The sequence below is a fragment of the Leuciscus leuciscus genome (assembly GCF_965113295.1).
Source record: "Leuciscus leuciscus genome assembly, chromosome: 4".
Lineage (NCBI taxonomy): Eukaryota > Metazoa > Chordata > Actinopteri > Cypriniformes > Leuciscidae > Leuciscus > Leuciscus leuciscus.
The window spans coordinates 13,795,325-13,822,648 of record NC_138728.1 but is presented as its reverse complement, the minus strand read 5'-3'; the positions used below and the strand labels follow the sequence as shown (position 1 = coordinate 13,822,648).

At 36.9% G+C, this 27,324-nt stretch overlaps 1 protein-coding gene across 2 annotated transcripts; it reads right to left on the bottom strand.

Moving 5' to 3' along the window:
- Positions 1-9,886: 9,886 nt before the first annotated feature.
- Positions 9,887-25,443, bottom strand: etnk1 (ethanolamine kinase 1). Of its 2 annotated transcripts, XM_082168134.1 has the most exons (8): positions 25,205-25,440; positions 21,582-21,841; positions 20,656-20,796; positions 19,572-19,714; positions 16,149-16,232; positions 15,891-16,051; positions 12,796-12,869; positions 9,887-12,705 (listed from the first exon to the last, which is right to left on the bottom strand). In XM_082168134.1, exons 1-8 carry the CDS (start codon positions 25,349-25,351, stop codon positions 12,633-12,635), a joined length of 1,083 nt encoding a protein of 360 aa, XP_082024260.1. In that variant the 5' UTR covers positions 25,352-25,440; the 3' UTR covers positions 9,887-12,632. The 2 variants fall into 2 exon arrangements, with proteins under 2 accessions (XP_082024260.1, XP_082024261.1); XM_082168135.1 differs by lacking the exons at positions 9,887-12,705; positions 12,796-12,869; positions 15,891-16,051; positions 16,149-16,232 and adding an exon at positions 16,297-17,913 and having other exon boundaries at positions 25,205-25,443.
- Positions 25,444-27,324: the final 1,881 nt, after the last annotated feature.

The window sequence follows — 27,324 nt, the reverse complement described above, 5'->3', positions numbered from 1 at the left end:
ATTACACTATAAAAAGTGATCCGTTGACTTAACTTAAAAAAGTGAGGAAACCGTAATTAATTACGTGCATTATTTAAAAACATTAAGATATGTGAACTTGACAATTACACATAACTTATTTTTCAATTTTTTTCAATTACGCATGAAGTTTATTTACTTAATTTTAAGGGGTTTCCTCACCTTTTTTTTAAGTTAAGTCAACTGATCACTTTTTTTAAGTTAAGTCAACTGATCACTTTTTTTAAGTTAAGTCAACTGATCACTTTTAATGAAATAAGCATTTATTAAAAAATTTTTACTCTGATCATGCGACTTTGCATGTTAATCTTTGGATCATCTCAAATCATCCTGGAGAACATGATCATTAGTAATGTTTCACATAATCTTGTGGAGTTCATGCAGCTCAGGTGCTGATGTCATTCATGTAAATGAGGGACAACCCAAATACCAAATAGACATTATAAAATTCTACTTTTCACTCAGAATGCTATTGATTTTATAATGGGGGGGGAAGTGTTAAACAATGCAAAATAGAATTAAATATAATTTTCTTTACTTTCACTGTGAATTTGTGAGCATGTCTATGCATGGCTTTGTAAAGTTTTAAGATAACATGCTCGGATCAGTGTGCTGACATCAATAATGCAGGTCACGTGATCCCAATTACTGATTATTCCTCTTGAATGCATTGATGTGGGAGTGATGTGGCAGTGGCTCGTGTGTGAGGGTCTGTCTTTGGCCCTGTATCCCATGTGTGCCGTGTGGGCAGAAGGGGAAAACACAGGGCTGCGGTCCGTCAGCACAGGGCCACAGGGAGCCTACATTCTGCAGTCCATTTCCCTCCACTCACAGAGGAAATACACTGGGCTTTGTTTATGCTTCAGGGGCCTCCACTGTTCAGAAATGAGAGAACGGCAGAGAGGAGGAGGGAGACGAGAACTTATCTTCTACTTTCCATGACGATTTAGAGGTTTTTACAAATTAAAAAAAAAAGGATGACACCTCAGTCCCAGCAGATGGTTGTTTAGAGCCGTGTGTTCTTAAAAACAATCTGTAATTCCTCCCATTTAAAGATGTTCTGTGGTCACCCACTCTGCCCTCAGGACTGTATCTGCCCTCACATTATTAAACTCAGTGCATAGAGAACAGTCTGGCATTGCTGGCCCGATAGAAATGTTTTGACATCGGCACCGTGCCGCCCTCTCACCAGACGCAATCACGCCGGTTTACCTTCCAAAACACAACGCAATCTATTTTTTTATTTTTTTATTTATCCTGCAAAATGGATTTTTTTTTGTCTCTCGCTCTTAAACCCTCCATTCTTCTCCCCCAAAGAGGTGCCTCTGTTCGTTGCAGATAAATAGGAATTCCAAACTCCAACGCTTCATTTGTCATGGTATGAAATCCAAGAGTGGAATCTAGAAATAGCTCCAGCAATGTTAATGTGCAGTGCCTGAGGCCTGATAACATGTAGGAGGTTTTTAGTGATATTTGCCTCTTGCATATTTTGTTCCGGGATTTTTTTTCTTTCTTTCTTTCTTTTTTTTTTTAAAGAAAGAGAAGGGGGGGGGACAAGATCTGCACTTTTTCGCTGCAAATATTGTGAAATGATATTCCTTTTTCCTCCTCACTGGCTGAGCCCATTATTTGGCTATGACATTACAGTTTTAATTGAATTGAATGCAATTTACTCTTTAAGAAAACTTTTAATTAAACACCATATGGACAGATCGTGGGGAGAAGTGGCCTCCACAAAGTTCCCTGAGGGAAAATTGTGGTATAATTAAGAATATGAACTGTAATGACACTCCGGGATTTAATGAAACTTGCAATGCAAATAGGGCTATGTATAACCAGCACTCTTCTGACAGAATGAGTGAAGTTTGGAGATGCGTCTGGGGAAGCCTCTTTCCCCTGAGTCTACTTTGTGGAAAATACGAGTGTATTGTGGGGGTGGGGAACCGAAGAACCGGCCACATGAGAGCTCACATGACCTTATGAGACTAATGGCGAACCCTGGATCACTGAAACATTTTGTAAACGATTTGCAACACATCCCAGACTCCGCATTAGAAAAACTTGGGAGGACGCCTTGGATTCAATTGAAATGTTGACCACAAAAAGCAACCTTGGTTATTTTTAAAAGAGAAATGTGCCAGTCTCTTGTGGAAGGTTGTCAAGCAGTCAGCTGTTTTCTTTTGACCGCTTGGCCATCTTTTCACACCACATAACTGCTGCGAGCACTTATTTATGGCTCTTCGGAGATGAAAACTGTGTAAAAAAAAAAAAAAAAAAAAGATTATTGGTCTAATGTAGCTTTGTTACTCTTACTCTTTTTTTCAAATTGCTTCTTTCTTTTCGTGAAAGTTACAGCAGTCCTACTTTGATATTTTTGTCCTTTACGAATGAAGTTCGAATACTATAATAAAACAAATGGAAGTATGGAAGTTATAATGGGACCAAATAAACAAATAAAACAACTTATAATTATAATTATTATCACTCATCAAAATAAGTTAAGCAATTTTCAACTTTCTTTTTGATGCAAGATTCAACTAATTTTTTTAAGTCAGTTCAATGTAATTTAAGTTGAAATGACGTAAACATCCAAGTTGATTGTACCTAAATATTTAAGGTAGTTACTGTTTTTTGTGTGTGGTTTTTTACAGTGTAGTCGTAGTGATCCATTAAAGGAATGCACATATATGCTGGGCCCTTGCTTTTATTTCTATATATGTATTAAAGGAATTCAAATTTTTCTTCGTAAAATCGATTCAGATTTATCAACAAATAATGTGAACCATTTAAGCATAAACTCTTATGAGAAAGTTTTACAGGTCATGAGAAACAAAAAATTTGTCAAGTGAATCTAAACATTTGACTGGCACAATTAATATTAGTTCGATGTATATCAATTATACATACATACATACATACACATATATAAATATGAAGAGTTGAGATGCAAAAGCCTCTAAGTGCCATCTGAAATTTTCTTCTAGAATGATCATTTTTATCAAGCTCGTATATTTAAGTTCAGTAATTTCACTTAAATGGCAATGAAAATGACCTATTAATTGTAATTTAAGTGAAATTACTGAACTTAAATATACGAGCTTGATAAAAATGATCATTCTAGAAGAAAATTTCAGATGGCACTTAGAGGCTTTTGCATCTCAACTCTTCATATATATGACATTACCTTGAAAAAGCATTTGATATGGGAACTTTTCCTTTGATGTTACAGCAAAAACTGCAGATTGTTTCATTTCAGAATATTTGCACTGAGACATGGGAAGAAATAGTGAGCACAAACCATCTGCGTGCTGCACTGAGGCCTTTCTATGCTTGTTTACTCTGTGATCCTGATGCATCTCACAGGGGTCACGGGGGTGAGGGAGGACATCGCCTAATTACCAATAAAAGCGGAGGTAAAATGTCTTCTGTTGCACAGATTCAAAGTCTGGGGTGAAAGCAGAGAGGCGAAATAAATAGCCGGGCAAAGATGTTAAAAGCCTGGTACACAAAAGAATTTGCAGTGGGAGCTTCATGAAAGCCAGGGAGAGCTCTAAATATGAGAGCTGGGATGACAAGAAACAAAGGCAAGGAATAGAAATAAATAAATAAATAAAACTGGGAGCTGAATAAAAGACAGGAAACACAGTGTTTTCAGCACAACAAACTCATTTACAGATAGCCTAGGACTTGAAAACAATTATCACCCATCTTGCCTATCTCTATAGCTCCGTCTCTCTCGCTTTGTGAGGGCCCTTTGTTTTTCTCAAGGACATATTAATTATTTTAGATCAGCCTGATTTTTATGCTCAGAATAACGCTTGCCTTTGTGTCGTCTAAGATTGGTCAGCCTTTTATGTTCATGCGTCTGAAGGCTGGAGAGACACATTTCAAAGTTGTGGAGGAGTGTTTGTTCTAATGTAGGTTCATTAAAGCTTATATCCCCTGCGTTAAATGCACTTTTTTATGTTCAAACCCGCACAAACTCTACTTCAATAGCACACGAATAGGCATCCTGCATTTCTAAAGTTTTCTAGTCTGATCTGAGGAAGAAAAAAAGAAGAAGGTGAGAGAGAAAAAACCTCAATGTTGTTCTAAGATTTGAAATGTGATAAAGCGGCTCTAGTGTATGTGTAGCTATAGCAGAAACACTTTGACATCCCTAATCCGAGCACTAAAAAGGCAGTTTCAAACATGCTAGCTTCGGATTAGGTGACATCACTCTCCCTCACTCAGACCTCTTTAAAGAGACCTTTATATTTGCCTATGAATAAAAAGAAAGGGCACATATACACACAGGCTCCCCCCAGAAAACTCTGCATTCCACATTTAATTGAGAACAAAATCCTACAAACAGAGTCGGTCCAAAGTAAACGATTCAAAACCCCAATTTAGCCAATCAGGTGAGGAGCTTTAGTCTCCCTTGCAATGGCGTCTCCGCCCTCTTGTGTGGGGCACAGATGACCTATTGTCCCGCTGACTCGTGAAGCACACAGGCCGTACTGTAACACCTCCGAAAAGCTCCGTCACTTTCACCTATAGAGACTAAACACACCGCTGTAATAATAAAACAGTGTTTCTCTGCTAGAAGAATGACTTCATTCTTCATTTAATGTGTTAAAATACATGGAGTGAGGAAAATGTAAATATGTCCCTTTTATATGGCTTAATTATATATTATTATGAAAATGTCATCAATTATATTTTCCATAAGAGTATGAAAACACATTCTGAATAACAGATAAAAGGTATGAATGATCATATATGATCTCCCGTTTACAACAATTTGATTATATGCAAAAATGATTCAAAACAGTTTGATTAATACATTTTAATTATAAAATTTGTTTATGTAAATATACAGATATTCAACATGTTCTCAAGTGTTTACCCCATCATTTAGTATAGTCTTTTACAAAATAATTAATAGCTTAGATAGTATTTTAATTACCAAAAAGCAATTGACAAATATCATAGGGTTGATATTTTTATATCAGTGTATATAAGCAAATGATATTTCAAATATTAAAATGACCAATATTGCATTTATTTTCTCAATTTTATGAGGTCTCAAAAACTGCATGAACAAAAGAAAGAAGTAATCTGCACTACACACTGCAGGATACTGTCATGGCAACTGCTTATATGTTTTACTTAAAAAACACACTCATATACATTTTATTTTTGCACTATCATCATTATTATAGAAGAAACTCACCTCAGTTCTACTGCTATCCAGATGTTCAGTTTAACATGACTAATAAGACATAAGGAACTGCAGATCTTGCAGTTACTGTAGCTGAAAGTCATATAACACAGAGCATTTTTATAATCTCATGTACAGTTTATAAAGAGGCCCTTTTAACTATTGCCCATGGAAAGCACACTGCTGCCATCTGTTGGACATTTCTTGTGGCGCAGAGGCATCCATTACATTATTAGATTTATAAGATATAGTCTGCTTTTAAATCAAGTCATGTAATAGCATTCTTTATCATACAGTTTTACCCTACATTTCTGAATTTGAAAGGTATGCTGATTTAAGACAAAGATTAATCATCAACAACAACTAAAAACTTGCCCTTTACAGACAGCAATACAAATGACTCCATGCTTCTCTAGAGTTAAAAACACACAAACAGCAAAAAAAAAAAGATGTTTTCAAATTGAGCCTTAGTAATAAGCTGATGGGAAGCATGCTTGATCATAATCAATGACCCACTGCACAACGTTATCATCACCTCATAGACCAGTCTCTGATGACCTCTGACCCCAAAGGTAATGTCATTAGAACATTAGGAAACTGAAGGTCAAACACATGATTCCTGGTGTGCGATCATGAATACGGAGCACTTGGAGGTGGAGTGTCGGGGAAAAGTGATATTTGTCTTACATTATAGTGTGTGTGGGTCAGATTTTGCCATCTTAGTGGGAACCAAATGTCCTCTCAAGGATAGTAAAATCTGAAATAACCTATATCAAATAAAATTACTTAATTGGGATACATGATGTCTTAAAGTCACCATGGAATCAAAACGATTATCTTCTCTGATGATGCGAGGGCGGGACAACCTGTCACTCACATGACATCACAGCTATAGCAAACCACAACCATCCAATTGATTCCAGATGGACAAAATCAAGTCTCGCCTTACATTTTTTCCTTGTTCGAAAAGCAGTTTCACTCAGATATACTGTACGTAACGATAGGGAAGAAAAGACTAGTCAGAAATAGTTTCTATTTTAATGAAAATATAAAAATGACAAAAGGCTTTTGTGAGGGTCATAGGTTTAGGCATAGAAAATATAATAAGCTGAGTAAAAAACAAAACAATAGAAGTCCATGGAAAGTCTCTACCTTGATATAAAAAGAAGTGTGTGTGTGTGTGTGTGTGTGTGTGTGTGTGTGTGTGTGTGTGTGTGTGTGTGTGTGTGTGTGTGTGTGTGTGTGTGTGTGTGTGTGTGTGTGTGTGTGTGTGTGTGTGTGTGTGCGCGCGCGCGTGCGCGTGTGTGTGGTCCAAAATGTCCCCATGAGGAAAACAACTTGCTAATCATACAATGTCAAACAACATGTTTTTTAAATGTAAAAATGCAGAAAGTTTTCTGTGAGGGTTGTGATTGGGTTTAGGGGATACAATATACAGACTTTGTACAGTATAAAAACCATCATGTCTATGGAATGTCCTGTAAACCCTGCACCAATTATTTTTTTTTCATTGTTGAAGACAGTTGAAGAAAACAAGCTAGTCTGATAACGTTACAGAAATGAAAAGACTTGGCCAAGTCAATGAAGCTATACACATATATCGTGTTCGTAATTCTTCGATGTTCTGTACAGCACAATGCGAGTAATAGGCTATGTTATGAATTGACGTATCCATTAATTATGACAGTAATACTATCAATTGAGACTTTATCCAATTGTCGAGAGTGCTTAACGGAACACTGACATTGTCAGAGGCTGATTTGCTCCTGTTTTGAGTGCTGACAATTGCGTTCACACCATCATTTTTGTTCCGCAGACAGCAGGCCTGTAACAACACTATCACAGTCAGGATTTGCTCAGTGAAAAGGAACGGCGAGATTAGTTTTGGAGCCCTCTCGTAGAGTTAAGTGCCGAGCGGAGCTCTGATACAAAGCCCGTTTGATCCTCGGGGATTGTGGGATGTAAAGCGTTTGAGTCTGTCAACCCCTTTGTCATGATAGCACATGTTTTTCTCCATCTTCTTAGTCCGCTCGCCCGTCTCTATTGTTATTATCCGCTCTAGCAGCAGCTGCTGGCATTGTCATCGCTGTTAATCTGAGGGAATATCTTTAGCTCCCCGCGTTACGAACAGCTGTCGGTATTGTGCGAGAGTCGTTAATCTGATTCTCGATCTTTAGCTCCTCAATTTGAGGCTTTGATCTGGCCATTACGCCGCCTATTGCATGTATTCTTTGTTGTAAGTCTGAGCTGGAACTGTTCCACATCTGTAGACAAACATTGCAGCGGCCTGGTGTTGACAGATGTTTCTCCGCTGCAATCTTTCATCGGACAATGGCTTATTTAGTTGAATCTGAATCTAAGAACAATCGCTCCTCCATAATGGGAACATCATATCACGGATAACTCTGACAGAGTGGTTTGATTAAAATAATGTCAAAATGCACCTGGAATCCTGGATAGCCTAGGATTAAACCATTCGTTTAAAGGGACAGTTCACCCCCAAAAAAATAATTTCTGACATTATTTACTCACCATCATGTTGTTCCAAACCTGTAGCCTATGACTTATAGAGGGTCTTTTTAAAATGTCTCAGTGTTTCCTTTTCCATACAGTGCAAGTTAATGGGGTCCAAAAGTGTTGTTTTCGACCCCAATGGCTTTCATTGTACACTGTAAAAAATGTCTAACCCTCCCAAATCAAAAATTTCAAGTGACCGATAACATCTAAATTTTTCAATTGGCCCAAGTGAAATTCTTGTTGCAATAGTCTGTTAACATTGGCTCAATGAGAAATAATACGTCAGACTAATTGAAAAATGTAGATGTTATCGGTCACTTGAAATTTTTTGACTTGGGGATGTAATTTTTTTTTACAGTGTATGGACAAAAACAAACATTCCTTAATATACCGTTGTACAGCCTATAGGCTATATGTTAATAGGCTATATAGGCTACATAGAGAGAGACTTAGAGAGAGAGAGAGAGAGAGAGAGAGAGAGAGAGAGAGAGAGAGAGAGAGAGAGAGAGAGAGTCAGATATATATCCTGATATATATTTTCTCAAAATTATTTTTTTCTCATGCACTGAGCCAGAAATCTCCCCTTCTGTAGCCTAGCACACAAAACATTTTAGTTAAAAAAAATGTCATTAATTTTGTTTATGGTATTTACTTATTGATGAAGTGATAAAGAGATTTTCAAAATCCCCTCTGTAAAAACCTGTACTATGTCTTAAAATGAAACAAGAATGTAGAACCTTGCCAATTTCTGATCTGGAAATGCATGCAAATATGTGCATATTTAAACAATAGGCCTACATTTGAGAAACAGTTGTATTAATGCTGTGATAAATCAAGTGAGTAAGTATGGTGATCTCTATTAGTTGAATTTTACTCTAATTCACCTGTGGTGTCTTGCCTGCCTTAATGATTTTCAGTAGTCATGAATGATAATATGATTTAGCGTTGACCCAACCATTCTGTGATGTCTATAAATGCTGCCTGCCATAAACAAAACCGTCTTCATTAATACCCTCAAAACATCGGATCAGCCTTTGCAGCCTATTAAAGTCATCTCATTGTGAAGACACACACATTAGCCTTGACAAGAGCTTCCATTAAACAATGAAAACTAATGAGGTTACAGTGAAATAAAACTAGATCGAGCAAGCCGAGTACAATTACCCCAAATATAAATATCCCCCCATGTTTAAAGAGCCATTAATCAGATAAAAATAGACTGAAGAAGTCTTTTGTGATTAACGAGGTGAGACTTGTGCTAATTACTGTTTCCTCCGCTTGTAATTAGGTTGGCACATCTAATCAAGATGAATGAACGCCCTGACCCGCTGCACATTGTTTGTGGCTCACAAACCCAGCGGCTTTTACATCTTTATTCCTCAAACCGTATTATCATGACCTTGTCTCTATGAGACACACTTCCATAACTGCGTATTGCTTTATTACACCCTCCTGCCGTGTGTTAAAAGAGATGCTGTGAATGAGAGCTTTGTCTCCTCCGTTCTGCTTACAGGTGCTTTTAAGCTTTTTCAGTCATTTAGTCCATGTCTACCACCTGTTGTGGAAAAAAAAAGAAGGACGCATGAATAGATGAGTGCATTGCGCACAGGCTTTTTGTTCGATGCTTCTTGCTTTTAATAAGAGTGCAGAGAACTTTGAGAAGGCTGCAGGAAACAAACTTTTAGGGTTATATTATATGTAGCCTATATGAGGCACAAGAATTGAACGAAACGTCGATATGTTTTGCACTTGTAATTATTTCAGACAAGTGTTTAAAATATGACCTTTGTAAAATGGAAATAAGTCGAGGCGTGAATACAGATATTGAATTTGGTAATTAATGCAGAGCTCTTGGTGGAAGTCGCTGGAGGGACTGGAACTAATTCAATTACAGTCTGAACTGGAGCGCCGTTATAATTATTTCTTTCTGAAACACTCCAGCAAAAAAAAAAAAAAAAAATGCCGTGAACCTCTTCTGTGAACAAAACGTGGCTCAATCTATTACAGTTTTGATTCGCTCTACATAAACACACTGAGCTCTCTGTGCGCATACCATTCCAAATAACTGTGAATTGCATAAAATATTATTCTTCATGGCACAATCTTTTACTCATCAGAATGAGAAGTCAAGACATGAAACGGGACACATAAACTTGTAGAATTTTATTTCCATTCAAGTGATTTGAAACAGAATCTACAATGCAACACTTTAGGATTTCATCCCCAGATTATTATTAAATCTACTTAACAGTACATCTGTTTAGATAAAAGAATATCTCTGTTTAGTTTTGGACAATCAACATTGTTTAATAATAAGCAAAGATTTTCTTTTACAGTTTAATTACAGTTGTACATACACACCTACACAAAAAAAAAAAAAAAAAAAAAACGCCAACAGATGCTTGCATGAGGCAGTTCTATACATTATATGTTCATCAGAAGCACTTCATTGGATGAAAGTTGACATCACCACATCACTTCCGGTTTTATACAAATGCTAAAGAGTGCAAAGAAATCAGTTAATCATTGTAGACTGTTATATATTTCCCAATATTATGGTGAACTTTTCTGGGTGTATTACTATTTAAAAAAAAGAAAAGAAAAGAAAAACGTAGCATTCTGTGTGGTCCTTGACAGTTCAGAAACATCATCAAGGTGCAAGCTTGACAGTTACAAAAGAACTGGCATAGGAAAAGAAGCATACTTCAAAATACATTAAAACAACCCGAAGTTCACAGTTTCTAGTATTTACACAATTGAATATGGTTGTTTGTAATTATAGGCAAACTGACACAGGAAAGTGAGGTAAATGAGGGTAGCCAGGCGGTGCGAAGGCAAGTCTCAGAGCTGAAGTTTGCACTAGAAAACGTGGAAAAAATCTTGGTCACACTTTATATTACATTGCTCAGGAGCAGCGTCAGAAACTAACTGGAAATGATTTTCAGTGGCATTTATGATGGCTATTCTTTTTCTTTTTACATCCATTTTACTTCATATAACTTAATTGAAAGGGTCTAAACACAACGAAATCAGCAAAGAATAGAATATTATGAAAACAAATATTACACTACCGTTCAAAAGCTAAGGGGCAGTGTTTTTTTCTAAGCTCTCTAAAAGTATCATCAAGGCTGCATTAATTTGATCAAAAATACAGTACAAACTTAAAAGAGATGTTTAATATAATATCTTAAATGTAATTCCTGTGATGGCAAAGCTGAATTTTTAGCAACCATTACACCAGTTGTCAATGTTGAAGACAATTATGCTTAAGCTTAATATTTTTGTGGAAACCATAATCGGTTATTTTTCAGGATAGCAAAAAAATAACTGAATAAAAGTATTTATTTCTTTCAAAAAAAAATAAATAAATCTTACTGACCCCAAACTTTTGAACAGTAGTAGTGCATGTAACAGATAAAAAAATATTTATATACTATATAAAAAAATAATAATTTAACACAAGGACGTTGTTTTCCACCACATTTTAAACTCTAGGACTTTGTGTCAAGTCCAAATTAATTTCTGACTTTGGTTCGGAGTAAATTTCATTACTGTGTGGAGAGACTTGCGGATCCATATAAACACTATTTACTATAGCAGTTCAATTTAGTAACATGTGTAACAGGGACCCTGTAAAATAAAGTGTTACCAAAATATCTACTCCCAACATGTGCAGTTAAAACCATTTCTTAAGCAGAAAGAGTGGCCCATCGCAAGATAAAGTGGGGACTGGTTTTGTTCTCAAAGCAGTCGGTTTTGTGCAAAAAGGCCGGTCATGCGGACGGGGAGTATGAATACAAAAGCTTTAGTGCGTCTAGCACGCGATGCCGTTGTTAAGGCTTCCAAAAAAATGACATCCATTACAAAGAATTCACCGATACCTCCAAAAAAAAAAACAAAAAAAGCACACGGCTCACGAGCAATCTCTTTACCAGCGGCATTTAAATAAGTACAAAATCCACCGTTCGAAATGTAAATATTACCATGTTATTTCTAATGTGGAAAAATAGACATGTGCATTAATGTACAAGCAAGAAATATCAGCACTTTGGTGTGGGCTTCAGATTAGCTACCGGCTCATTGTAGCCACGGCTACTGTGCGTCTACCTTCTCCAAGCACCACGCTGAGAAAACAATTATGAATGCGTTATACAGTGGTTCACAGTGACATGATGAGGGAGGAATCGTCTGCCAAAAACGAACAACGAAGCTTCTATTGGTCCCTGAATCACACATCTTTTACCACAGCTGTGCCAGGAACAACCCTCGTAGGAACAGGCAGGCCAGAAGTGCGCCGTTTAGACAGAATCAGTGACTATCAATACAGTAAGCCCAATATTATCTTACAGTACACAGATTTCTCCCCTTAAAAGTTGTGTAAACAAGCAGGAATGACCTTTAGGATGATAGTTAGTTGCTAAAAACAGACCCGGTGGCCCTCCTCTCTGTCTTCTGATAATAATTGTTGTTGTCTGAGGTTCCCTGTCCTTGGAGGATCGGTATCTGGGGAGCTTTTTCTTTATTTGGGATTCTCCAAGGCTCACTCTTCACACACATTGGAAAGTCAAGGCTCCGGAGTAAGCCATCTTTTTGTCAGTTGTTTGCTTCCTCAATTGGCAATATCATGAACTAGGGCACTGGGGTGACCCTCTCTCTCGAACGCCACATAAAAGCGAGGACGAGGAGGATGAGGAGGAGGACGACTAAGGTGCTTGGTTTTCTATAACACTAAACCAACTTTGAGTTCGGAAATGATTTTGGGGCTTATCTAAAATGATGTGTTCAGACAAGAAAGTGCAGTGTTCAGTCTACGAACTGAAGAGGCCTCCAGCTAGTTCTAGTGTCCACCAGGGGGAGCCCTTCTCTAGAGTAGCGCAACACATGACCTGAGAGATTATTCTGGAAGGTTCAGTGACGTCACCTCTGGCTTCATCTTGAAGTACTGGCTGAAACGGAGAACTGCGTATCTGCAGAAGAAAAAAATGGTGGTCAAGAGTGAAAATGCATTGTTCAAAACTCAATAATATGGACATTGTTGTTGAGAAGATAAAACTTACCCCAAGAAGTCAAAGTCAATGGTGGAGTACTGAGCCTGGATTAATGCCCACAGTCCCCAGAAGAAATGAGATGCCTGGGGAGAACCAAAACCAAATACCAGGAGGAAAAATGAGGATAGCTTTAACTTTGGTAACACTTTATTTTACAGTGTCATTGTTATATGTTACATGAAGTAATAACTATCAATTATGCATAATTACATGCAACTAACCCTAAATCAAACCCCAATCCTAACCCTAGTCCTATAGTAAGTACATGAAGTTAATTATTATCACCAAGTACTTAAATGTATACTTACACTGTTACATGGACACCTTAAAATAGAGTGTTACCTTAACTTTGTATTTACTTTTTTCACAGAGGAAGAACTCAGGGTATTGGCAGGTTAATAAGCTCAAAGAGAAATGTCATACTGTATACCAAAAAAGATAAAAATACAAAATAATATTGGGTTAATTAATAAAATAGTATTCATTCATATCAGCGTTGTCAACTAAAACTAAAAAAGTTTGTAAAAAAAAAAATTATTTTCGGTAATTGAAACAATGCTTCAGTATTAGAAAACTTTGCAACTTGGCAACTAACTTAAAAATTACTGGGGAAAAAAATGTAAGTAAAAAAAGAAAAGAAAAAAAACATCAAATTAAAAACCTGATCATATAAAAATAAAATTTATTTCAAAGTATTAATAAATATAGAATATAAATATAACACTATTTTAAACAGTTTCATATGTAATATATAAATCAGTGATCATTTACATACACTATTTAGAACCACAAAGAATGTTTGCTTTATTTAAATAAAGAAAATCTAGACATAATTATATTTATTTTATACAAATACTACCCTATATATATAATTTGATATTTTTTTTGCATTAAGATGACGAGGTGGGCACTTAACTGTTATTACTAAAACAGGCTTCATTTATTAAAAAATTCTTAACGTTTTATTTTGATTTCGGGATAAAATAAGACTAAGAAATCTTCTAGACAGGCTTTGTTGGATTCACCCTGACACTGGAGTTAACTGTGACAGATTGTATGTTGTATTGTTGCTTGGAAACATCTGACCCACGCCTTTCTGAGCAAAGACTGCTTCCTTTTAGTGGAGCCATTAAAAAAGGAAAAAGATAACTGCATGGAAGTTATTTCTGTTGATTCTGGATCACTGAGAGCAAAGTAAAAGCTTATAAAATGTGGCATACATATATAATAGCCCCTCTGATGAGACTGAATCACTCCTGCCATCATGTGAGTAAAGATCATGGGTTAGCTGGCCTATAATAAAGTCTTTATCCTGTTTTTCACTCAACTGCACAGAATAAATGTTTGTCTCTGCCAGATTCAAGGGTCCTGAACCCCCTCAAACACTATCCCTGAGCATATTCAGACCAGCTTTTATAAAACTCTATGTCTCCTGGCCGAAGCATGTGAAGATGGTTTGTAAACATCAAGGTGCCACACTAAAGCAGAGTTTCAAGAAAAACACTACTGGTCAGGTCAGGATTTTTATTTTATTTATTTTTTATGCTCACCAAGGCTGTATTTATTTGATCAAAAATGCAGTATAAACAGCAATATTGTGATCTATTATTATAATTTAAAATAATTGTTTTCTGTTTGAATATATTATAAATTGTCATTTATTCCTGTGATGGCAAAGCAGAATTTTCAGCATCATTGTCATTGTCACATGTCACACACTTCAGTGTCACATGATCCTTCAGAAATCATTCTAATATGCTGATTTGATGCTCAAGAAACATTTCTTATTATCAATGTTGAAAACAGTTGTGGTGCTTAATATTTGTGTGGAAACCGTAATACATTTTTATTTTGTCAGGATACTTTGATGAATAGAAAGTATTTATTAGATTTTTTTTTGTAACAGTGTAAATGTCTTTACTCTCATTTTTGATCAATTTAACGCATCCTTGCTGAATAAAAATATTAATTTCTTTCAATAAAAAAACAAAAACATACTGACCCCAAACTATTGAATGGTAGTGTGTATAAATCATAAATTATTGTGTGAACAATTTCTGTAAATTTTCTATTTAAAATACGCTTTATCAGCTTTTTTACACACCATCTTTTTTCTTTTCAGCAACTCTTACTAAGAAGATCAACCAAAATGACCTTTGTTTGACATTATATCATCTAAATGACATGTAGACTTTTCGATCCTGTATTTCTGATCAGTCATTTATGATTAATACAGGCATAATCCAGCTGTCGTATTCAGTAATTATGGCTAAATCTGTTTATGGCAGCTTACATTACGCCTACAGAATCAGAAAATGCCCATATTCTGATTAATATAATACTCTTGGGCGTCGCTTTCGGTTTTCTCTGAGCTTTCAAATAAGGCTTCAGGAAAAGGAATCCAAAATGAAGGCAACAAAACACGCACATCCGTTCATCAAGCCTCACACTGTGGCATTCCTCTGGCATTTGTTTTAGCGTCTCTCAAGGTCCCTCTCAGGGACAGGGAGAGAAAACGGTGCCTCCTTCAGTTTTGTTTGCCATATCTGAGAGCCAGAGGATACATTTTTTCCGTGAGGGCTTTTTCGCCCCTCCCGACAAACTGGAAATTAAAACGTGTCTGCCTGCTTTTAACACGTCTATTGATCACAAAAAGGCTGAACTGCGCGAGTAAACTGGATATTCAATTAGTTTTCCTCTCTGAAGTAAATATCATCATCAAGCAAGGACTAAAGAGCAGGTGTGCGACTCAATCGTCAAAGAATGACCTGCGCACACACACACACACACACACACCCAGAGGTCCTCTCATTAGATGCCTGCGTATCTCTTTAAAGGTGTGCAGGATGTCAAGGCTCCTTCCCTGACTCCTTGCGATCACTATTCATACCTCGGTCTACATTTCAAGCGTCACTCTAATGCAGACCATCTACCTGCTAAATAGTTAAACTGCTCACGGTGTTCCAGTTTGCTTTGTAAAATGCATTAAAGAAAGTAATTAAATTGAAAAAAACAAAAGCCTGATGTTTAGTTTGGCAGGGTGCAGATGGATCAAAATGCGTCACGATTCCAGACAGTGGTGGATAAATCCAGTTTCAACTCACCAAGGCGAAGCGGTTGACTTGCACGTACAGCAACTCCACTTCAGTGTTGGAGACCTGTGTGCCCTGTGATTTGTACTCTTTGTAGGCCTCCAGATAGGACCGGAGCCACTGCAACTGGAGCTCTCGCCCAGGATAATGGCTGTAGTCCACCTCATTCAGACCTGTCAATCACAAAAAGGCCACACCCACAACCAGTCACATTAGAAATCTTTCAATCCTGGTTAAGCCGGTCAGAATAGCTTCATTTTCGGGTCATACCTGCAAATTCATTGAAGTGATTCCCAATGTCATAGGCTTGGTAATTGTACCCAGCATATTCGTAGTCTATGAATTTGACATTTCCTGCAGGAGGGGAAACAAAAAGGAATTTGTTTAGAAAAGCTCATGGGCATTGCCTTCTTAACCCTTGTTCTTTTTTTTTTACTGTAACAATCTATTGCCTGTATTAGCAAACCAACACTACATGGACATTTTCTGCTATTTACATGACTGATCAAATCACATCTGGGGAAAGGAGTAAGGATTTGCATTCTGGTGCAAGACAACAAGGAATAAAGAAATGATAGAAAGAGAAATAGACATGGGGACAGATTTCATGCACTCATAGCATGCATGTAGAAATAAACCACAGCATGCTATATTTAGGTGATTCTTCAATCAGGGACACTTTAAGTTTAAACCGCAAATATATAATTACATTTTTTCACATCCAGTCAGAATTAACTGATCAAGGCTATTGGATGATTTTGATTCTGTGTGTGAGATGGTATTGGTTTTTCAAGTTTTGGGCAAAAACATGTATGTATGCATGTATATGTATATATATGTATATATATATATAGTTTCTGAATTAAAATTCTCAAATACTAATCATTTTGGAAATTATGCCAAAAATAGCTACTCTCTCTCAGATCACAATGCCACGTTCTACCAATGTTCATTATACCAGTATAAACCATGCTACCCTGTCAAGTCTCATTTCCACATAAATAAAAATATCCCTGATTTTAACACTTTTCTTCATTTATAATGGGGGTGAAATTAAAAAGTTTAGGTGTAGGGGAAATTTCAAAATTACAAAACAATTTTTAAAGCTTTTATAATAATAATAATATAAAAATAATCCATCTTTTAAAACTAAAATAACATGTTATTAATAATTAAAAAAAAAGTGTATCTAATTGATGAATCACTCATTTACATGAGCCTGCTGAGAGGAAAAGTGAAAAACTTGCAATCAGTTTTGGTTTGTTTTTTGAAGGAAAATGTGTATTATCAGAATCAGAATTATTATTATTAATTTTAGGGTATTTTCAAATGAAAACAAACACAATTCAAAAGTTGGCAAAGTCATTGCAAGTTTTTGACCGTTTACAGGAAATCTCTTGGCAGGCAAAAGAAAGTGCGCCTTGCGCAAACAGTCTTCTGCTCTACACTGGAAAACAGTGAAAGGAAAAAGAGTGAAATAAAAAAAATGAAGAAAGGCAAAGAATGGATAAACCACTCAGGTTAAAGAAAGGTTTACAGCTTTGGAAAATGCATAGAAGACGGCTGTACTGTGTAAGCCCAGGGCTGGAAGAACAGAGGAGGTAAAGGAGAGAAAATGGGCAACGTCGCCATCTAGTGGCACATAGTCTGTATAGCAGTGGTCTAGCAAGCAATGATTTGATTGGTCAGGTGATGTGAACAGTGTTGACTTCAGAATACAAAGCCTTACTCCTCTCGGTCTACATATGTGTAATGTATTTATTCGTTAAAATCACTGCCTGATAAGTTACATGTAACATTAGTGCACCTAATGTGTGTTTATGGCCTTTATTGCCTTGCATATGGCCAGTGCTCTAGAGCTTATGGTGTGTAAAAAAAAAAGTTTGATTGACATTGGACAGAAGTGTTGGTCTACAGAAAGAGACACGTGAGGTGGTTACCGGACCCGGTGGCGTCCTAGCGGGACACACTGAACACCTCCAGTCAGTGGCTATAGCCCTGTGCAGCAGATGAAGAGATTTGGGCAAACTCACATCTGTCACAGAACACACACAGCTTCACTGCAGAGAGGCCATTGGGCACCTCCCCCTTTAAGAACAAACACGGCTCATCTCATAAACGCACACCCCCACCACACAGCATCCCCATTGGTCGATTAGCCATCCAATGAGGCCCCCAAGTTACTGGCTCTATGCAAATGCCACGATGGCTTCTTGTGCAGGTCGAGCCTGTGGGACTCTCAAACTTATTTGACTCCCCGAGTGTCAACAAAAGACATGAAAAACAAAAACAAGTATGCTCTCAGACTGTTGCGTAACGCTCCCGAATCTTGCCTTCTATAGGTCTCGGCGTGAAGGGGAGGGGGCCGAGTGTGCAGGGTTGTAAAAAACTTAAACATTTTACTGTGAAAACTTCCTCCCACCCCTCAGTTTGTGTTAAAAGCGAGTTGGAGGAAGTGGCTTGGCTTTTTTTTCTGAAAACAGAGCCTCCTTCCTCTCTCAAAATTCAAATACAAACAAGTGCCCAAGGTCGTAGCTGCCTCCAAGCCCTGTTCTCGAAGCAGATTTCCATGACCCAATCTCTAATCGTCTGTTGTGAATTATTTACTGCTACAAGAACAGTTTTTAGGGGCAACTGATACCTTTAGGGCAACTGATACATGCTGGTGATAATCGGTTTGAAAGCCTCAAAAAAAAAAAAAAAAGGTGAGAGACAGGAACTACACGTTCTCACACTACTGTGGCAGAGCAGCCATTTTCTCATACTCATATTCTTCCATGTGGGGTCATTCCTGTTATGCTGATGATTTTATTTTTCCCAATCATATATGTCCTGATATATTGGAGACATAAAGCCCACATTATGGTGGAAATAAATCACAATCAGATAAGTAATAATTTACATTAATAATGTAATAGTTTTAATTATTTTCATTTATTTTTTATGTATATAGTAATTATATTATTATTTACAGTTAATTATTTATATTATAAATATAATTTATTATTATTATTATTATTTTTAATACCTGAGAGCTTGACAAAAATGTCAACATCCACTCAAATCATCAAATATCAAAAATATGTTAATAATACCAATGGAAATTTTCCTTATCTAATTTACGTTTCAAATAAGCATGGTTTAACTAACATTTAAAAACGTATTATTTTATTTTCCTTCCTGTTTTTTTTCTTGGCATTGTATAAATAAAGCTGAAGTGCCCACGCTTGACCACAGCATATTTGTGAAAGTCTGGTATAATGTTTTATTGAAATACTTCCTTATTTCTTAAATATGTACACAGAAATGAAAGGACTGAAACCGTTCTGCATAACAGGAATGACCGGAGTCACACTCTCTCACTCTCCATCCTGTGGCTCAGGTAGCGCAGACAGTCGCCAGTCTCTACATCATGAAGAGAGTAAACAGCATCACAGCAACATTCCCCAAAGCAAACAAAAACACACTTTTGCTTTTGATTTTCAAAACAGAAAACACATTTTATGGAAACCAGTGGATTCTCCTGATCCCTTGATGAAATTGGATGAGAATGTAATATGACCATCCTTTAGGAAAGGTCATCCACGCTATATTTCAGAGGTGAAAACACTGAATTGAAGCCTACCTTAGGCAGGGGGGTTGGGGAAACAAACGCTGTGGCTCAAGGAAGCTGTTGGGGTTTGTAGGACTCACCTTCCTTTTGGTTGTAGATGATGTTCTTACAGAGCAGATCGTTGTGACAGAGAACGACTGGGGAACCCAGTTTAGAAAGGTTCTGCTGAAGCCAGATCATCTCGTCTCTAAGACACGCGGAGCTGGGCACCTCACTGTTCAGCCTGGGGACAAATGACACATACATGCGTTCAGAAAACACAAACAAGCTTTTGTGTTCCAGCGCGATTCAATTAAGGCACATTGTACCCATACCTGCCTTACTCAGTCAGATAAAGACCTTCATTTCCGGGTCTGATGCTAGACTACTTCAAAAAAATGATTGTCTATAAATAGTAAAGTAACCACAGAAACATTGTACAGGCATGTGTTCTGTTGTCACAGGTTGTTGCACAATAACGGATGGCATGAATACAATCCATTTTTAATCCTTCACTAAATTCAAGCCTACCTGAACTATTTCTTTTGCTCAAACTTGACTTGGACAAACACTTTAGCAACATGCATAACAACGTGGTAAAAAAAAAAAAAAACTGTCCTAGTTTTGCACGTACAAGCACCACTCACATTTCCTTCAAGCAAATGTACAAATTTAGTTGTATCAGCAAAAATGTGTCAATAGACATTTTATGGGTATTTCCGACATTAGAGAGGCAGTGAATTTCAGAACAGCCTTTCTCTTTTTTGATAAGCATGTTTAGACTTGATTCCTTTTTTCTTTCTTTATTATCTTGCCTTGTCTCTTAGTCGTCTTATGTAAAGCACATTCAGAAGCTAACTTTAAAAGGAGTTATTTTAAAAATATTATTATTATTGAAGATTATTTCTGCTAAATGAATTTGTATTTTTTTAATGTGTGTTTTTCTGTACTTGCTCCAGTGCAAACACATGTATCTGCGCCAGGATGAGTCATGTCATGTAGCATTGGGAGGACTTAATGAGCAAAGCATATTTTCTTTATGTATTTTCGGTTCATCATCGCAAGTGAAGTTGAGATCGCAACCTCTTTGTATTGACAGTTTCAGGGTGTCACAAGCCTAAGGCTGTTACTCTACATGTTCTGTTTTGCTGAAAAACGTCAAAGCATAATTTCAATAAAGCTCACCTCTGGTCCATCTCAGGGTCCTCAAAGTGTGTAGGAACGAGAGAGAAGTACTTGCTCATTCTCAGCCAGAGGTCTGACTGGGGCACCCAGCCGTTGTGGGCATGTATGGCATGATATTTTGCCATCTGCCTTGCAATGTTCCTGTAAACAAATAAAATCGGATTATTTTCAGGTTTAGATTCAATTTTCATTCTTGAACCCTACAGTATGTAATATACTTACAAACCGTTCAAAAGTTTGGGGTCGGTACGATTTTGATTTTGTCTCTTATGCTCAACCGCCAAGGCTGCGTTTATTGGGTCAAAAATACAGTGAAAACAGTAATATTGCTAAATATTATTACGATTTAAAAAAAAACGTTTTCTATTTTAATAGATTTTAAATGTCATTTATTCCTCTAATTTTTAGTAGCCAGTCTTCAGTGTCACATGATCCTTCAGAAATTATTCTAATATGCTGATTTGATCCTTAAGAAACCTTTTTTTTTTATTATTAATGTTGAAAACAGTTGTGCTGGAGAACATTTATTTGAAATAGAAATGTTTTGTAATGTTATAAATGCCTCTTATGATCAATTTAATGCTGAATAAAAGTATTCATTTTTTACTAACCCCAAACTTTTGTATACGGTGCATTTAAAATAGTTTAACCGCCAGCATTGTATCACGTCATCACCCCGCTAACACAGTAGCCTTGTTCTCTCACAGCTGTCTGAGACCCAACACATATTGGCAGGAGGCCTGGGTCAGTGTGCGAGAGAGAGAGTGCAGTGCGTCATTCATGTCTTAAAGGATTACTGGGTAAGGTTTGGGGTTATGAGACAAGTTGTCTGTCTAGTTGGAGGTCAACGCCGGTATCTCCATCTCGGTCACGCCATCCTGAATCAATTAGCTCTGATCAACCCACTTGAACATACAGTTTCTAACCTGAAGACGGCGGAGCTGCGGATGTGCTCGGGCTCCAGGGCCACACCCTCCAGAAACTCATAGCACAGGCCATTGTTAAAGGTGCAGTAGAGACGTGGAGCGCACCGGTGTGCCTGCAGGACACGGAAGCTCTTCACTTCGTTTTCACGGTCCACAAACAGTTCCGTCTTGTTCCCGTAGACCCGCACCAGGACCACTTCCTGCATGGACCCGCCGACGTAACAGCCAATCAGCTTGTTTGTGATGCCGTCGGTGAAAAACTGCAGAAAGAGGAAGAAAAAAGTAAAGAGGTCATCTTTTTCAGCTCGCTCAGATGGTTTGAGGTTAACCTTTCGTTATGATGTTCATTAAAAGACTCTTTGTTGGCATCGGTATCACATGCTTAGAGTTCCTTTTAGGTTTTTTCGCCACTTATTTAGGATCAAAACAAGCACGAAAGCTGGTGCATTCAGTGTGACCGAGCTGAACAAATTTGCATTGTCTACTAATGGAGCGTGTTTGGGACACCGAGCATTCCAGGCCACAATCATCAGTACTATCTGGGATTGACTGGCAGTGGGCGGAACGTCAGGAATTTGATTTCTGCCAGGGTCAGAGCCTGGCATGTGCTGAGCTCTCAAATTTGTTTCAAAGTTGATGAAAACAACCCAATCCATATCTAGTTTCCCTCCCACATGCGAGCGACGTGACACACCCCTACCAACTCTGTTTATACAAGGAAACAACTGTTCGCCACCTCAGGCTAAAAAGTGTTCAGCTTACAAGAATATTATTACAGACGGCTGACTTTTCATCGGGATGGAGCCTTCGGACGTGCGGGTTTACACTATAATGGGGAAGTGAGTTCATTTGGGGTTTGTTTGTAACTAAAAGGGACAGATGTCGCTCAAAAACCTGTATAGTTTTTGAATTAATATATTTTGAAGAATATCTTAGGGTTGTTTTCATACAGTGAAAATCAATGTTGTTTGGATGCTCTTCAAAAACCAAAGAATTACTCTGGCAAAATCATTGTATGACCATTAAAGCACCAATTAGGCCTTTATGATGGAAATTTCCACAAGACTCGATCTCGATCCGAAATGCCGAGGACGTTCGATCCAATGCCATTACTAAGCACTTGAAAAACTTGATTCAAGGTGTCTCCACTGGTGCACAGCTAAAGAAAAGATTTCTATCACAGTTACTCAATAACACCAAGGTGACGGAAACCTGAACCATCACATTAAACATGGTTATTGCCGTGGTCAACAGTCAATACAGGTTCCGTAATTAGTGGAACTGACTTAAGGCTTTCAGGAAACTCTGTGAAATGTTGCTTGTCTGGAAAGACCGAAAACTTCAAGGAGAATGAGAAGTCATATGAATTGTATTTGTTCTCAGAAAACTCCTTCGCTGTACTCTTGATTCCACCCATCTCAGGTTAATCAATCATGTATGAATGCAGTGGGGTGTACAGAGCAGTGTAATGTCACAGCCATATTTTTGTGTCAGCTGTAAGCATACACCTAATAGTCGTACAGTAACTTCACTGGGATAGCAAACAAATGTCTTTACTTCGAATGTCCTACACAAATATTGACTTCAACCCATTTTAGAAATGAGGAATGCTGTATGACCATAATGTAATGCTGCAGGAAGAAAATTTGGAAAATATCTTCCTCATACTTCATACATATGTCATTTAAAACCCACCCAGATTCTCATCGAACGCAAGTTAAACATATATCACTTTATAATAACTTTCATTAAGAACATTACCTAGCAATACTACGTTATATCATTTTTAACAAATCATTAACGAATGGTCATTCAAACGTTTTTTTTGTTTGTTTTTATGTCGGTAACACTTTATTTTACAGTGCCCTTGTTACATGTAGCCTAGTTACTATTGTAATTACTATAAATTGTGCATAATTACATGCAACTAACCCTAATCCTAACCTGATGTGTTGTTAATATTATTATTACTCAGTACTTGGTTCTAGTACCTAAACAGTAAGCAAAGTTGGAATTAGACACTAGTAACTATTGGGATAGAATTAAGTACCTACACATACTTAGAATAGTTAGTAAAACTAGCTATTGTAATACATTAATAACAAAAAAATATTATATTATTTAAAAAAAATATTGTTTAATACCTCGGAATCAACCTAAATACATAATTTTTGTATGAATTAGATCAGGTATAAATACCTCTTTAAGGGAACAATTTCAGGTTACCACTTTTTACAGTGTAGAATTTAATGGTGATTTAAATTTGCAATTTGCTACCCGCAGCAATTAAATAAGTATTTGTCACTATTAGGATTATGGAATATCTGGAAGCTTGTTTCCATCACTGATAAAAAAGAAAAGAAAAACTTTTTACCATGCAATTCTGACTCTTTTTCTCAGAACTGTGAGACAAACTCGCAATTGTGAGTTTTAAAGTCTGAATTATGAAATATAGACTCGCAGTTCTGAGATATCTCAGAATTCAATTCAATTAGGCCTATTCAATTATTATTTTATGTAAGATATAAATAATAATATAAATAAATTTGCAATTCTGACTTTTTTCGTCGCAATTGCGAGTTTAGGCTATATCTCGCAATTCTGACTTTATTTCTTGCAATTGCGAGGTCATATCCCGCAATTCCGACTTTTTTCTGTGAGATATAAACTCACAATTGCGAGTTATGAGGTCATAATTGCGAGTTCATATCTCACAATTCTGAGAAAATAAGTCAACTACTTGTCAGAATTGCGAGATATTTACTCGCAATTGTGAGGAAAAAGTCAGAACTGCGAGTTTATATCTCGCAATTCAGACTTTTTTTCTTGGAATTGCAAGTTTTTGTCCCGCAATTCTGATTTTTTCTGAATTCTGAATTCAGAATTGCGAGATTTTATTTCTATTGCGAATTTATATCTTGCAAATCTGACTTTATAACTCGCAATTAGGTTTCTATATTTCGCAATTCTGAGGAAAAAGTCACAATTGTGAGATTTAAAGAGATAAAAAAAATGGTCAGATTTGAAAGATAAAAAGCCGTACTTTTTTATATTTTGGGAAACAAATAATTTGGGAAACAAAGCTTCCAATGGAATAAGTATAAGCTACTAGTAATGAACAATTAGCTAAGAGTAGCTAAATGAAAAATATACTAACCACTATTGTAATACTTCTTCTACATTTTAGTAATAACATAAAATAGATACTAAGTAGTTTAAAGGAAGAAGTAATAACAACAAAAAATACAATGCAAGGATCCACCACCCACCTTCCTCCGTTTGCATTTTGCTTTATATTTATTACTGTTGCTGTAATAATTGTAATGGTGCAATAAATACTTGTAGCATGCAAGAGCAATATATTTTAATGAATGAGTGTTCCAACATAAGCGCTTTGACAGCTCGCATTGGCTGCTGTGTCTCTGCTTAGCGCCATGGTGCGACGGGGTCTAGTATCTGGTGACGCAGCTCACGATTTCAAGGCGCAGCACGCTTAACTTCGCTTTTTGCATTATATAAGACGTTAAACGAGTTGCAGTCAGCACATGCCGACTCTCCGCTCCAGTTAGGGTCGGCGTGCGACCGGCCGAATTGTAAGCGACGAGATAAGACATGAGAATTACCTTCATTTTGACCTCAGAAGGTTTCCAGTGGGGTCTGAGCGTCTTGATGAGTTTCAGCGCTCCGGCTCTGTAATCGTGCTCATCTACCGTCACGTCTAATTTAGGAACCGCCGGTGCGCCTTCTGGGACATGGATGTACTTTGCCATTGCTGTAAATGTTCGCTGTTGCTGCTCTGAGACGGGGAAGGTTCAATGAATGCGATAATGTAAAGCAGGGTGCGGATTTAAGCTCAGGTTCTGCTCGGTTACGCCTCCAGTGGTGCTGTTCGATTCGCGAGTCAATCGTTCTTTTCAGTCGGTTCTGTATTACGATTCAACTGAACCGATTCTCTAAATGTGACAATTCGGTCATTTACTTTATGTGTCATGGTGTTCAAAACATGTAGACCTAAACCTTTTTTTGTTGTTGTATTTAACACAGAAGGAAATGTTCTCAAAAAGATCCAATGAATAGCCTAAATGAATGGGGTTTTCTTATCTCTGTAATTCTGCAAATATAAAATATCCTATATATTTTAAAACGATCCGTGATGTATGTGTTTTTGAATCACATTTTAAATTTTTTAATGTTATTAATTGAAGTTTTGTATACTGTGTTGCTGAAAAATATTTTGTTATTATGTTATGATTATGTGTGTGAAGAAACAATTATGCAGGTTTGAAACAACAGGGGTGAGTAAATGACAGAATTTTCATTGCTGAATTTACATCCTATCGATCACTAATCATAAACAACACACAACTACACACCGGAAATATAAACACGAAATATTTTACTTGAGCGATGATTGAAACAAATCAGTGAATCAGCTTTTGAACCGGTTCACCAAAGTGAATTATGCGAACGAACCGATTCGCTAGAATGATTCGGACTTCTCAGAGTATCAGATGATCTACCACCCCTGTGTGTTAGGAGACTGTCGCGGTGCATGCTGGTACTATATGACTCACACTGCTTTGCATCTGTAGCTTTCAGCATTACTGTGTCACTAAGATAATGAGCAGGTGGAGTAGGCGTCCGTGTTTGCTTTTCTGTTTTCCAGTCATGAAAATGTGTGCTTACTGTAGATGTTCATCCTAAATGGCTTTTAGCAAGATTTTTAGAGTGATAAAATTGTGTAAGATCTGTAAGCAACCTTTGATTGATGGCAATCACAAGCATTACAGTGATTTTGAATATTTCAGATTGATGTAACTTTTAAGAAAATGTAATAAATATGTGTTTCTTTTCTGTCAAAGTAGTATAGTTAAACAACAAATAAATATATCCATCCATCCATATAGCATATCTTTCCAGAAATTTCTCCCCGGACTTTAAAGGGATAGTTTACCCAAAAATTATGTAATTTACTACTTATATCTTCTTTTGTGTTCAGCAGAAGAAAGAAATTCATACAGGTTTGAAAGAATTTTCATTCTTGGGTGAACTATCCCTTTAAAACAGGTATGTGTAGCCTATGTATTTATTTATTTATGTTTCAGTCTATGGTCCCATGACACTGAGATCATTATGACATACACGTACATTTGTTATCACTGGAGGTGATGACATCAGATCTTTAATCTGTCTCTATCTAACAGTGAGGCTCGCCTCGGACGCATTGTTTCCATCTGGATGTCTGTATGTAAAGCATTTCTCTCCGCAACCTGTCCAGGTGTAGATGTCGTGACCACTGTATGTAAAAAAAAAAAAAAAAAAAAAAAAAAAAAGATAGTCGCGCAGTTCTAATTTTATCCTGAATTGATTCTCTTACCTACAGGAGGCGCTCCGTGGCTCAAACTGTTACTTGATGGATTGATTTTTAGCCACATCTGGTTAAAATGTGATTCATAAAAGTGATAAATTATATCATAATTCAAAATATTGACAAACTTAATATTGATCTCATAATGATACGTTTCTCGTAATTTGGAGTTAGAATCTCATAATACTGAAAAATATTCTCATGTTAAAGACCTACCCCAAAATATTTTATATTAGACCATAAACATACCACATATTACATTACGTGTTAGCAAACACTTTACATGTAATAATAAGCTCCTAGTGTAGAAGAGCTTCTCGAAGCGACGCTATTAGTGCGTCACGTGACACGATTCTGACCAATACTGTGGCGTCG